Here is an 11,562-nt window from a genome sequence, read left to right as displayed (position 1 = left end):
AGATTTGAAAATCATTATCACAACAGCATATAACCGATGGTCAGTCAAAGAAAGGAAAACATGTTTGTAAAAACACATTTCCTGAATAATTCAAGCTCACCAATGTCAAGAAAATACGTGAAATATCACATCCCCTCTGCAACTCACTGTTTAAGGTGAATTATTAACAAGCAAGCCCAGTTAGGACAACAGCACTAATACTGGCTGTTGTTTTAAAGGTCATGAAAGCACTGTTGAGAAGAAGTTGCTGTCAAGTTATTTTAGTGCAAAAAGTTAAATATATGTAACAATCAGCTTTATTTTCACGCACTGGGTATAATTAACAGATACTCACAAATGTACGAGAGGCTTTATTTTGAAAGCGGAAGCGTGGTCCCACTGAACCCTGGTTAACTTCACACTGGTGCCGTTCAGGCTGCTCCTGTCATTGACTGGGGTGTTGGACAGAAAGGCCAAATGATCCAGTGAACGGGGCGACGAGTCCAGCACAGCATGGACCACTGCCCGCCATAGTTAGTGCAGCCTTTCTTTTTCTTTTTCTTTTTTTTTTATTACAGTCAAGCCAGTTTATCGGCTGAGAGTTAGTTTTTTTCTTTCGCTGCTGTGTGTTTTTCTGTCACACACGACAATGGATCGAGTGAAAAGCTCCATGCAGCAAGTACCCAACGCTATCCCCAAAGTGATCCGACGGACTGGTGGGGCCAACAGCCTGGAGCTGGAGAAGGAAAACTTTGAGAGGGGGCAGGTGAGGAGCAGAGGGGGTCGTATTAATGCGACAACATTATTTTCTTGAAAGCGTGGGATGAAGGTCCTGGCTCAGAGCCGCTTTATAAGGTGGGAGGATGATAGTCATGTCTGGCTGTTTGCTGCCAGCTCTGAAACTTTGGATGTATTGTGAGATTTTGACTGAAGTGAGGATGGATCCAGGATCCATTAAAAATATGACACACAGTCAGTAAGATTTTTTTTCTCTTTTGATTTATTTATTTATTTTTTTTTACATGTTTAAGTAATTCTTCCAGTTTGGACTCTCCAATTACGCTTTGCCTGTACTTGATCCAGATTATGGGTTATTTTAGTGGTACTTTCCCTGATGTCTGTCTGTGATCAGCAGATACCAATGAGTCCACTGCACAACAAAAGAGCTGTTGAAATGTAGGTCAATGGTCTTTTGAATTCAGATAACAGTGTTGTTAGCCTATCTGCTGCATAAACCCAGACCAGCGGGAGGCAGGCTGAAGGCTGTCAGTGTACTCTGTAGGCCTATAGTCTCAGCAGGATCAGTGATGATGGTGATGATGATGATGATGATGGTTTAATGAGATCTGGGAAGTGAGTGCTGCATTATTTTAAGGCAGAGGAGATGGGGAATATTTTTTGTGTGTTTGTTTAGTTCTGATGTGATGGTTGCTGATGAATAATGAATGCTGTGTAGCTCTCTCTCCCAGTGAACATATGTATGTAGGCTGCTGTTAGGCTGTGGAGCCTGCTGCTTCCTGCCTGGTGGTCTCCCCTCCCCTCTCCCCAGACTAGGCACAGGGGGGGGAAAGGGGGTGGGGGTGGGGAAGTAGGTCAGATGAATCAAGGCAGTCAAACTGTCATGGTGGTGCTGCAACATGCTTCTCCCATTTACAGCAGCTGCTAAATCGGACAGTATGGTCAACGCTGGCCTAAATGTTCCCAGCAGGTATTCGGGAATTCTGCATCTAGATGGTCACATAAAGTTTACCCCTCCACCCCATGCCTCTCCCATGCGGTACAGGAGCAGCATGGATTAGAGGTGGGGAGAGACACATGAGTGGCTTTATGTGTCCCGAGCCAAGCCTGGTCACTAGGTCACTGTCAGGCTCCTGGGATCTCACCCTCTGGAAGTGTGTCAAGGCAACAACATAATACATGTGCATAGTTTCTTCCCATGTCTTGCCTTTGCGTGCAGCTCTGATAGCATGTGCTGTGGGAGTTGAAGTCAAAGGAGAGGAAAAGGAATTTGGCCCTGCTCTGACATTTTTATGCATCATCTTATTAAAGCCCTCAATTGTCTAAGGTCATTTAAACAAAGCCAACAGCTTTGCAGTTGATCAGCTCGCTGCTGCCATGAAAGAGGGTGAAAATATTCATGCAAGATGAAACAAGTCCAAGTCAGATTTGCTATTAGATATCGGTGTTCCAACATGACTACACCGCAGCGTGAGGCATTCGGCTGTTTTGTACTTGACACTAATGGCGCCAGTTTCTCTTCTGTAAAGCTGTAATAGAAGGTTTCCTCCTGGGTTTTAACAGCTTTTAAATCACTGATAAGGATTTGTTAGTGGCATAGACGTGCCGCATGTGTTTTCTTTTCTCTCTTTTTTTTTTTTTGTGTGGATGATTTTTGACAGAGGATCCAGAGCCGTGGCAGGCTGTGCAGGAATCAATGAATCTGCTGTCGACTTTACAGGGGATCAGTGAGAGATAATCTCATCTGATCTGTTGTGCTCTAAAGCTGCCTAAATCTGCTGGGTGGCTGGCTTTCACCTCCTCTATAGAAAACCATCTGTCTGTCTGCATATCTGTCTGTCTGCCTGCCTGCCTGTCTGTCCCAGAATTACCTTCATCTCCAGCCTTTTCAGCTTAAACCACACCTTTGATCTTTATATTGATAAGCCCGTGTTACATTTGAAGTTGACCGAATACTGAAAGAAATCTCCAAAACTGAGTTGCTGAAAGGATCGCTTTAGAACTGCAACAAAAGATTAAGTGTACCATCATAAAAAACTAAGGAAGCCCGTTCAGAAGCTGCAGCTAGTGATGCTTAAACTGACTTCAACAGTTGATCGATAATTTTCCATCCAACAGCTAAATTATTGATCAACTAATTGTTTCGGCTGAAGAACTATTTTATAATTGTTTGCAATGGACTCAGAGAAGGGAGAACTGTCAGCAGTGTGAGTGCACAGCGTGAGGACTGAGCGGTGACATACACTCTCGATTGTACAGTGTATGTCATCCATCATGCGTTCAACATGAAAACTGAATTCAGTACTCTACAGTTTCATTCATATGAATCTGAGCAGTGGGCATTGCAGGGTCTCCTGTTTTGACTCTGAAGGCACAGTTGTGTAAACACTGATTCTGAGAGGTGCCCGCCTATCTCTCTGCTGAGTTGGATAAACAACCAGGGTGTGTTCAAAACCCTCTCTGACATAGTGTCCACACTGGGTTATAAAAAGAATGAACCAGGGCAGCCACACAGCACACAGAGCTCGCTTTTAATGACATGTTTAGCCTCATAATAGCAGCTGACTCTTTCATTTAGAGTTTAGGGGGGGATTTCGTCTTTGGTGTGTTTGTCTCGGGCATCATTGCATGTTTTGGTGTACTGTGGCGTTCTCAACAGCGACGACAAAACCAACAAGTAAATAGTTAGGGCTGAACTCTGCGTATTTTACAAACTTTATCTTTAGGTCACAAAATGTCAGAGATGTCAACTCACTCTGTGATTTCAAAACTGAGCTGTCAGGGGCCAGAAGAGGTTTCTCATCTGGAAGCTGGTGTAGGTAGTAATCTCTGGACCAATAGGAACCACAATTAGTGCTTGTAGAAAACTTCTGGGGCACCAGTTCCTCAGCTGAGACATGGAAGTTGAGCCACTTTATGACACCACGCTTTATGTTACATAATTAAGGCCTTAAAATTAGACTGCCTGCCTCCTCCTCCTCTCCTCTTTGCTTGTCTGCTCGGAGACCACACATGTTTGTATCTGTGTTTGTGTCCAGCAGTGAATCCCAACCAAAATACCACCACATCCCCCTGACAGAGGAACTGAAGTACCTGTGAAGTCCCCCCCACTCACTGACATCACCCGTAGTGTTGGTTTAGTTAAGTTTGTTTACCACTTGTAGCACAGGCTTGTCACTTTCAGCTATTTCCACTTGTAGCTATATATTTTAACCGTTTAACCTGTACTTAGAGCTAACTGCTATTCCAACTTTTTAATAGTACTTTTTGCTATTTATCCATAACTTTTAGCTAATTACTATAACTTTTAATTTATTACTTTAACGATTCCAGCCTTTGAATTCAAGCATTACTCTCAGTTAATTGTTTCAATTATCCGTTACTTTTAGATACCTATTTCAACTTGAACACTTGTTCTTTGTTCCAACAATGCATCTATTAATTTTTATTATGTTTCAACTATTTATCCACTATTTATAACTATCCGTTAAAACATTTATCTGTTTCACCTGAGGTGCTCACCTGCAAAGTTGTTTTTACACCCTCTCATATATTTTTAGAATCAAAGATACATTTCTGTTCATCAGATTAGTTAAGTTGGTACAAATCCTCCCCACAAGTACCCCTGGTTCTGAGTCACTGGTGTACAGTATGTGTGGACCCCTGTCCCCCCGCACCCTGTTGTGGTGCTGTTTGATGCCCCGGCAGCTGTGGAATTTAGGGGAGGAGCAGGGCCGTGGCCCTCGGGCACAGTCAGGACTCAGCAGTGCAGACACAGACAAGCATTTTTTTAATCACCCTGTCTCTCTGTCCCTCTCGTTCTCCTCCGTCTTTTGTCTTTGTCTTTGCCTTGTTGTCTGCCCCCCCCCCCCCCCCCCCCCCCCACCACAATGCTCATTGTCTTGAGTCTTCCTTGCCTTCTTTTACATCCTGCAATTTAAAATGCTGGGAAGTTATGTAGGGATATCCGCATACATGCAGCACACACACAGACTAGCATGCAGGCATGAAAGCGAGACCATTAAAAGCACTGAGGCAGCAGAAACAGCAGGCGGTGGTTTGTGGCCTCATTGCACTGACTGGCTGTAGAATAATAGAGCTGGACATGAGTGACAGGTCTGTAAGTGGAACAAAGTGCACCGATGAGTTCCTGGCGGCATAAACAATGGCTTTGATTTACAGATTGTTTTGGTGTTCTCTTCTATGTTTTACTGCACCATAAAGCGGAGAGAGAGAGAGAGAGAGAGGCAGAGAGAGAGAGAGAGAGAGAGAGAGAGAGAGAGAGATGTTTTTTGTTTCTGGTGCAGCAGAGGTCAAAAGTCAGTCTGAAACCTACATCCTCGGTGTAAGTGTGTGGTATGTAAATTAACCTGCTTCAGCATGAGAGGCCTCATTTGAAATAATCATCCAAATACAATTCAGTCCTCAGCTATGTGTCAGAATGCATCCAGCACTGACTAAGGCCGGGTTATCATTCCACTACAAGTTGATAAACAGTGTTGAATTATTTCCCAACCTGAGAGCTGACCATGCCATCTCACATGGATTGTTGTTATATAACATGTCAGGGTGAAAGTGAAAGTTTATTTATGGCTAAAATGATCACAAAGGGCACAGGTGGAAATTCACCCTCTATAATCTTGTTGTCCGATAGATGCTTGAGCTTGAAATTTCTGCCTAGAATCATATGTTAATTTATTATGGGCTCCCACGACACATAGAGACGATGAAGACTTAAGTTTCAGTCTTAGTGAAGAACTTCCTTTTTGAATAATGCATGAGCAGCCAGTCATTATTTGACTTGTATATGTACATGCCACAGTCTGCTTTAAACAGCATGCTTAACCAACTCTATTGCCATTTTCCATGGAGAGACATAAAGTCATAACCACGTCATGGCCTCAGAGTCAGCCTTGAGTCAGGGGAAGCGACAACTACATGAGAGGACTTTAGCCCCTGTGCTCTGGATTTAACCTGTTTGCTCAACACAGACCATGTTTTGCCTTCGCAGCTTGATGGAAATGATTGAAAGGTTGTTCATGTGAATCACTGTTATCACAACCACCTTTTTGTAGTAATACCAGAAAAAGTGTAACCCACTTAATCGGTCGTTCTACAGTCAGGTTTCTGCTGTTTCAGTCTTCTTTTTATTTTATAGCAGATTTTTTAGGTGTTGACAGACTTCACTTTTGAGTATGAGCATTTAGAGTATGAGACGTCAGCATTATGCAGATTGTGTGATGTTTGACTAGTAAGTTTTTTGTCTCATTTACTTTATGTGTAAGTTAGTTTAAATTTCATCTACACGAGTCGCAATAACCTGTGGTGCATTTTTCACTCCTTATCCTACATTGTATGCATCTCTAGTGGTTGAGTAAGGAAGATACTCAGTGTAATTAATGCTAAAGTCGATTTTGAGGAATTGATTGTAATGAAAACATGGCGCAGAGGAGATGACACCGATAGACAAGGAGATTACAAAACAAACATCCTGCTTGTATTAAATTGCACTTTGCACCATGCACAGGATTAGAATGATCCCTCAGCAGCATTCATTATCACCTGTTTGTCTATTTTGACAGAATTGTTCTTTTATACATCCTGATTAAAACAGGAAGTGGAACTCAGAAATGTCCTTTACTCCAGGTGGGTGGACTTTATATAAAGGGTAAGAGTTTTTCAGTGGTTGAGTGAAAACCCAGGCAGTGACAGAGTGGGACTTTTGTATGTGAGAAATGCTGTGTGAGGCTGCCCTCGGCAAAAACAGCCCACGCCGTACCAGGAAGTGAAGACACTTGTTGGAAAAGAGCCGGCATTGTCTGGAGACAGACAGTTTATGCTGAGCAGCCTGGAGGTATAACGTGCAGCCCCGATGGTGTAATGAGTAGCATATTGATTGCTGTGGCTGGCCTGGCCTCGGGTGCTCAGCTGATGTCCTGTTATTGTATAGAGGAGCCTTTTTAAAACAGTGGCCTGGATTTAAAAATGGATCTTTTGGGCTGATTGTTTCCGGATGACAACAGTACCGTTGTTGTTATCTGTTAACAAACCAATTTACATTAGTGAAAAGATGGAAATGTTTTTTCAAGCCTTAATAATCCTTGATTCGATCGTCTATATGAGTAATTCATATAATACTTACAACCTCTTCAACTGTTAATCCATAATGTACCAAATTGCTGCTGTAACAAATACAGTATATTACATTACATTTTAGTTCTAACTGACTGGAATATACACTCCCTTGCCACTTCATTAAGTACACATTTACAATTTAATGCAATCCAGTACAACAGGTGTGCCACACATTGTAACTTTGCAAAGCTTGTGATGGTCACTTTTTGTTAAAACAGTATTTTTTATTACTGAGGTCATAGTTAGAGGGGGTGGTGTACTGGACTGCATTATACTCCCCCACCCCGCCCCTGTTTGTACATAGGGTTGGCAAACTGCAACCTCAATACTAAACATATATTTAAATTTTTACATCTCGAGTCAAAATATTTCAGTCAAAAAAACAAAAACAAAAAAAAGAATAGGTTTGGTGTATTTATCATAAACAAGGAATGAATAATAAATATGAATTATATTATTCATATATTAGTATACCACTAAAGCAATGCAGAAATTAGCTTTCTAACTGAATTTTGTGTTATTATCAATTTTAAACTAAATTTATTTTGAAAACTATGACTATGATAGTTTACATAGTCATAGTTTTCAAAATAAATTTGACTATGTAAAGATTCAAGCTGGGTTAGTCAATAGATTTTTGCAGGTGGTTTAAATGTGTATTAGGCAGCAGGAGATTTTGACTTGTCACAGTAAAAAAAATGTTACAGTAACAGTTGTTTCTAATGACACTGATGATGGCTCTGTTGTTTTAAGTGTAAGCCATGACAGTGCTCGGCCTTATTCTAAAACTGTCATAGCATTTTGTACAAGAGGCTCTCTCTCTCTCTCTCTCTCTCTCTCTCTCTCTCTCTCTCTCTCTCTCACACAGACACACACAGTATTGCCTTGAAGACAGACAATCTCAGAGAAACCACATGGGGGCATCAGTTACCCAGAGTTGCTCTCATGGTGAACATTGAGCTTTTCTTAACATTTTCACCTTTGAAACTTGCTCTATTCAAGGCTTCATGTGTTTTCAGAAAAGCACAATAACAGAGCTCACACTCGTATTATAAAACCTAAATGGAATTTGCATCAAAAACAGGCTTCAGCCCCCCCAGCTATTTACAAAATGATTGATACCATTTACTACAATGTTTTCAGTGATGTTTTTGCAATAGCTAATTATGGTTATGGTCACATTTTGTGTACCGGTATGTTTTTTTGTTTTTTTTTTGTAGCACACTGAGCAGGATTATACCTTTTCATGCAAATGACCTGTTAAAAAGTTACAGTATTGACATCATCAGCCTGTTGAACGAGATTTTTGGCTTCATTTTTCTTTTGTCCCCTGCTGCAGCTGAGGTCAGGTAAACCAATCATATAATAAAATCATCTGAGATTGCTCTGTTTAAATGCTTAGTCAATTAATCGATCAGCTGATTGACCATAAATTATATTTTGACTAAGAACTGCCAAATACTCTCAGTTTCTTTGATGTAAGGACAAATACAAGACATTTGTAGAAACGCCTCCTTAGACTCCAGGAAACTGTGATAACTGAAATGATTAATCGATTATGCTTGAAAAGAATCCGCAGATTAATGGATAGGCTCATAAAAAAAAAAAAAAAAAATCTTAAATTGCAGCACTAGCTCACACTATCTGTGCTAGCTTCTAATTCATGGAGCATCAGTATAAATTCAGCTGTTTTCTTATTTCCTGGATCCCCCCCCCCCCTCCCCAGCCCCCCACCCTCCTTCACCTTCCCTCGTACAGGACCCCTGGCGGTCCTCGGACCCCAGCTTGGGAACCACCGGTTTTGAGCCGTCCCACTCTGCAGGCTCCATGCTACTATTGTCTACCAAGAGAGCGGGCTATTTGCAAAATAAAGGCATCCTCCTGCCTCGGCCTCAGCCGCTATGTGGGGTGATCACATCCATGTGAGCGGGGTGGTTTTAATGTGCGGCGGCGGTGAAATGAGCAGGTATAATCAGCGGTAGCCCTCTCTCGGTTTTTTTTTTTTTTTTTTTTTTGCTCCTCCGGGACAGCTGCGGCTCCTCGGCGGTCGGATGCTGGGAGTCCTCGCCGATCAGGGAGCACGTAAGGCTCGCAGAGAAAGGAGACGGGACGCGGAAGGAAGGAAGGAAGGAAGGAAGGATAGGGGAGCATTTTAATACCAAATCGGGACACATGTTGAGCTAACAGCCCGCTCCACCTCCACCTCCCACCCCCCTCCACCCCTACTTCTCCTCCCAAATGCATTTGTTGCCTCAATCGCTTTCCCGTTACTAATTACTCCGCGTTAGGATAAAGCCAGAGGATCTGTTCTTCTTCTTCGGCTCCGAGGACCCACACTCACCGTTTCTGCTTGGACGATCATGGATCTCAGTAAAATTGTAAGTGCTGAACAACCGGTTTGTTTTCTCTCTCTCTCTCTTTTTTTTTTTTTTTTTGTTAGAAGGAAAAAGATCACCCACAGCAACAGATACACTCGAGGGTCTGCATGTTTTTTTGGAGGTGGGGGGTGGTGTCCAAGACGTCCTGTTGCACACATACACTCAAACACACTCTTGCACGGATACATGCAAGTTATGCTCAATGCATGCAGGGACTTGTTGTTGTCTGCTGATATTGCGGCCGTGGGAAGTTGGGGTTTTGTTTTGGAGAAGAAGGCATGAAGGTCTCAGCAGACAGGCTCTCCAGCGTTTATTCAAGTGGTTTGCAAACTGGGGCACAGGGTCCTTGAAGAGAAGGTCCCCTGGGTCCCAGCTACAGTTTAAATCCACTTTCATTAAGTGGAAACAATCAATAGAAGACTCCCAGACCGCAAGTTTCTCTTCAGTGCCTCTGTGGACACAAAATTTCAAATACACCAACTGCAACCATGACTATCCTTTATTACTGACAGGGCAGTAACACATGAGGTTTTGCAGCTGTAACTGGGGTCTGTTTTGGGGTCCAAAACGTGAAAATGTCTGAGACGTGCTTCACGGTTGGCCCCAGCTTTCTACTTTTCACACAGCTCAGTCTCCAGCTGCAGGTTAGTTGAAGAAGTTCAGCAGCTTAAATGTGCCATGAATGTCGATTACTGGTTGTATTGATGTCTGTGGGAGACGAACCCAAAGGCACACAGTGTATCCCTGTGTGACTGTCGCTGTATTTCACATATTGAAGAGACACCAGGTATGAATGTACAGTCAAGTGAGATGGTATATTGTCTTCATCACAAGCAGGTCGGTAAAAACCGTTGATCAATGTGGACTTTATCACACATTTGAAGGCCAAACAAACAAACTCTTATGTGATTTCATTTTCCTTTGAATCACAGTGCTGTGAATGATGCACAGAGGCCAACAGGCAGACCTAGTGTCCAGAGTGTACTGGAGCAGGTGCACATAAGCCAAAGCAACAAGACCAGCCTTTCACTGCCAACATGGATGGATGGTTGTACTTTTAGCCCTTGTATAGGTGTGGGGGAGGGTGGTTGACATGAAAGGACACCCAGAGTCCTTTTTCCAAAGATCCCCAGCAAAGGGGTAGTCTGAGAAGTTTATGGAGGAAATGCTTCAGGGAGCAATAGAAGAAATGTCACACATAGATGGTGTAAAAAGGCACCGGATCCACACAGTTTCTTTTGATACTGAAACAGGAAAATCACTGCCTGGTCTGTGAAATAAATCTGAGTTGCCCACATGAAGTCAGTCGGAGCATGGAAGCGCAGACACGGCGTGGGTGTAGTGATGGAAATTCTCCTCCAGAGGATCTCCATTCAGTTGTATTATACAGATTATTTCAGACAAAGCTGTTGGTGTCACTGGGAAACAGAACTCCTCAAGGCAGTTCTCCATGGTTGATTGCCTTCGTTCTCTGCCACTATGTTTTGGCTTTTTGGCATGTACTGAGGTACAGTGGTATGAAAACAAAGTCCAGATAGATCCAAGACTCCCAGGAAGCCGACCCTCCATTCCCACACAAAGTTTAGAGATGCATGTTGATGTTGAAATTTTTGAACATCAGATAATTCAATGTCATTTTGACCCATGCTGACACTGATATCTTAATTCAGTGGCCTTGTGTGTTGAGTTCGGGCTTTTTACTCTTCTTGGGCCATGGAATCTCGAGACTAAGAGTTTGTGCGGGTATCTAAAATTAATTAGAACCTGTTCTAATTTATCACAAATTATTTGTTTATCACACATTATTTGTCACGGGGGGGGGGGGTGTTGCCTTCTATATGCTAGCTTGTGGCGTAGATAAACAAGAAACCTCAGGAAGTGATAGTGATGATAGCTGATGACATGCCACAAAGGTCATCTCTGAGGTCACCTCTGACCACTATGGTCCCGGGTGTCTCTCTTGCATTTTTATGCTGATTCTCACTGTCACATTATTGCCTCAAGTGAAAACTTGTGTTTTTGTAAATATCAGAAAATCGGAAATATATTTTGAAGATGTAACTTTGGGCTATGGGAATTTTAATTTTATATACATTTTATAAAACAATTGATCGACTTATTAAGAAAATAATCTGCAGATTAATTGATACTGAAAATGAATGTTAGTTGCAGCTCTAAACAAAAGTGCGTTATTATGGCTAAAATAATGAAAATTATTAATACTCACATTCTTATTTTTAGATGTGGCTCAAACGGAGGTTATTTCTCAGAAATAACACAAATTGTACATACATTTCAAAGCACATGTATGCACAGTAAATTGTCTCCTCCC

At 42.2% G+C, this 11,562-nt stretch overlaps 1 protein-coding gene across 2 annotated transcripts in view; it reads left to right on the top strand.

Annotated features, from left to right (window-relative positions):
- The first annotated feature begins 423 nt into the window (after positions 1-423).
- Positions 424-11,562, top strand: part of hip1 (huntingtin interacting protein 1) — a 45,203-nt gene continuing 34,064 nt past the window's right edge. Inside the window, exon 1 of one of the 2 annotated variants that reach the window (XM_071497124.1) lies at positions 424-745. In XM_071497124.1, the coding sequence (XP_071353225.1) occupies positions 629-745 (117 nt within the window). In that variant the 5' untranslated portion in view covers positions 424-628. Of the gene's footprint in view, positions 746-9,067; positions 9,231-11,562 lie in introns of those variants that run through there. The other variant, XM_071497125.1, reaches the window with a different exon arrangement.

Source organism: Trachinotus anak, unplaced genomic scaffold (genome assembly GCF_046630095.1).
Source record: "Trachinotus anak isolate AG129_WGS33_773 ecotype Australia unplaced genomic scaffold, CSIRO_AGI_Tana_v1 ptg000014l, whole genome shotgun sequence".
NCBI lineage: Eukaryota > Metazoa > Chordata > Actinopteri > Carangiformes > Carangidae > Trachinotus > Trachinotus anak.
Note: the sequence above shows the minus strand (reverse complement) of the source record. Positions and strands in the feature narration are given on the sequence as shown.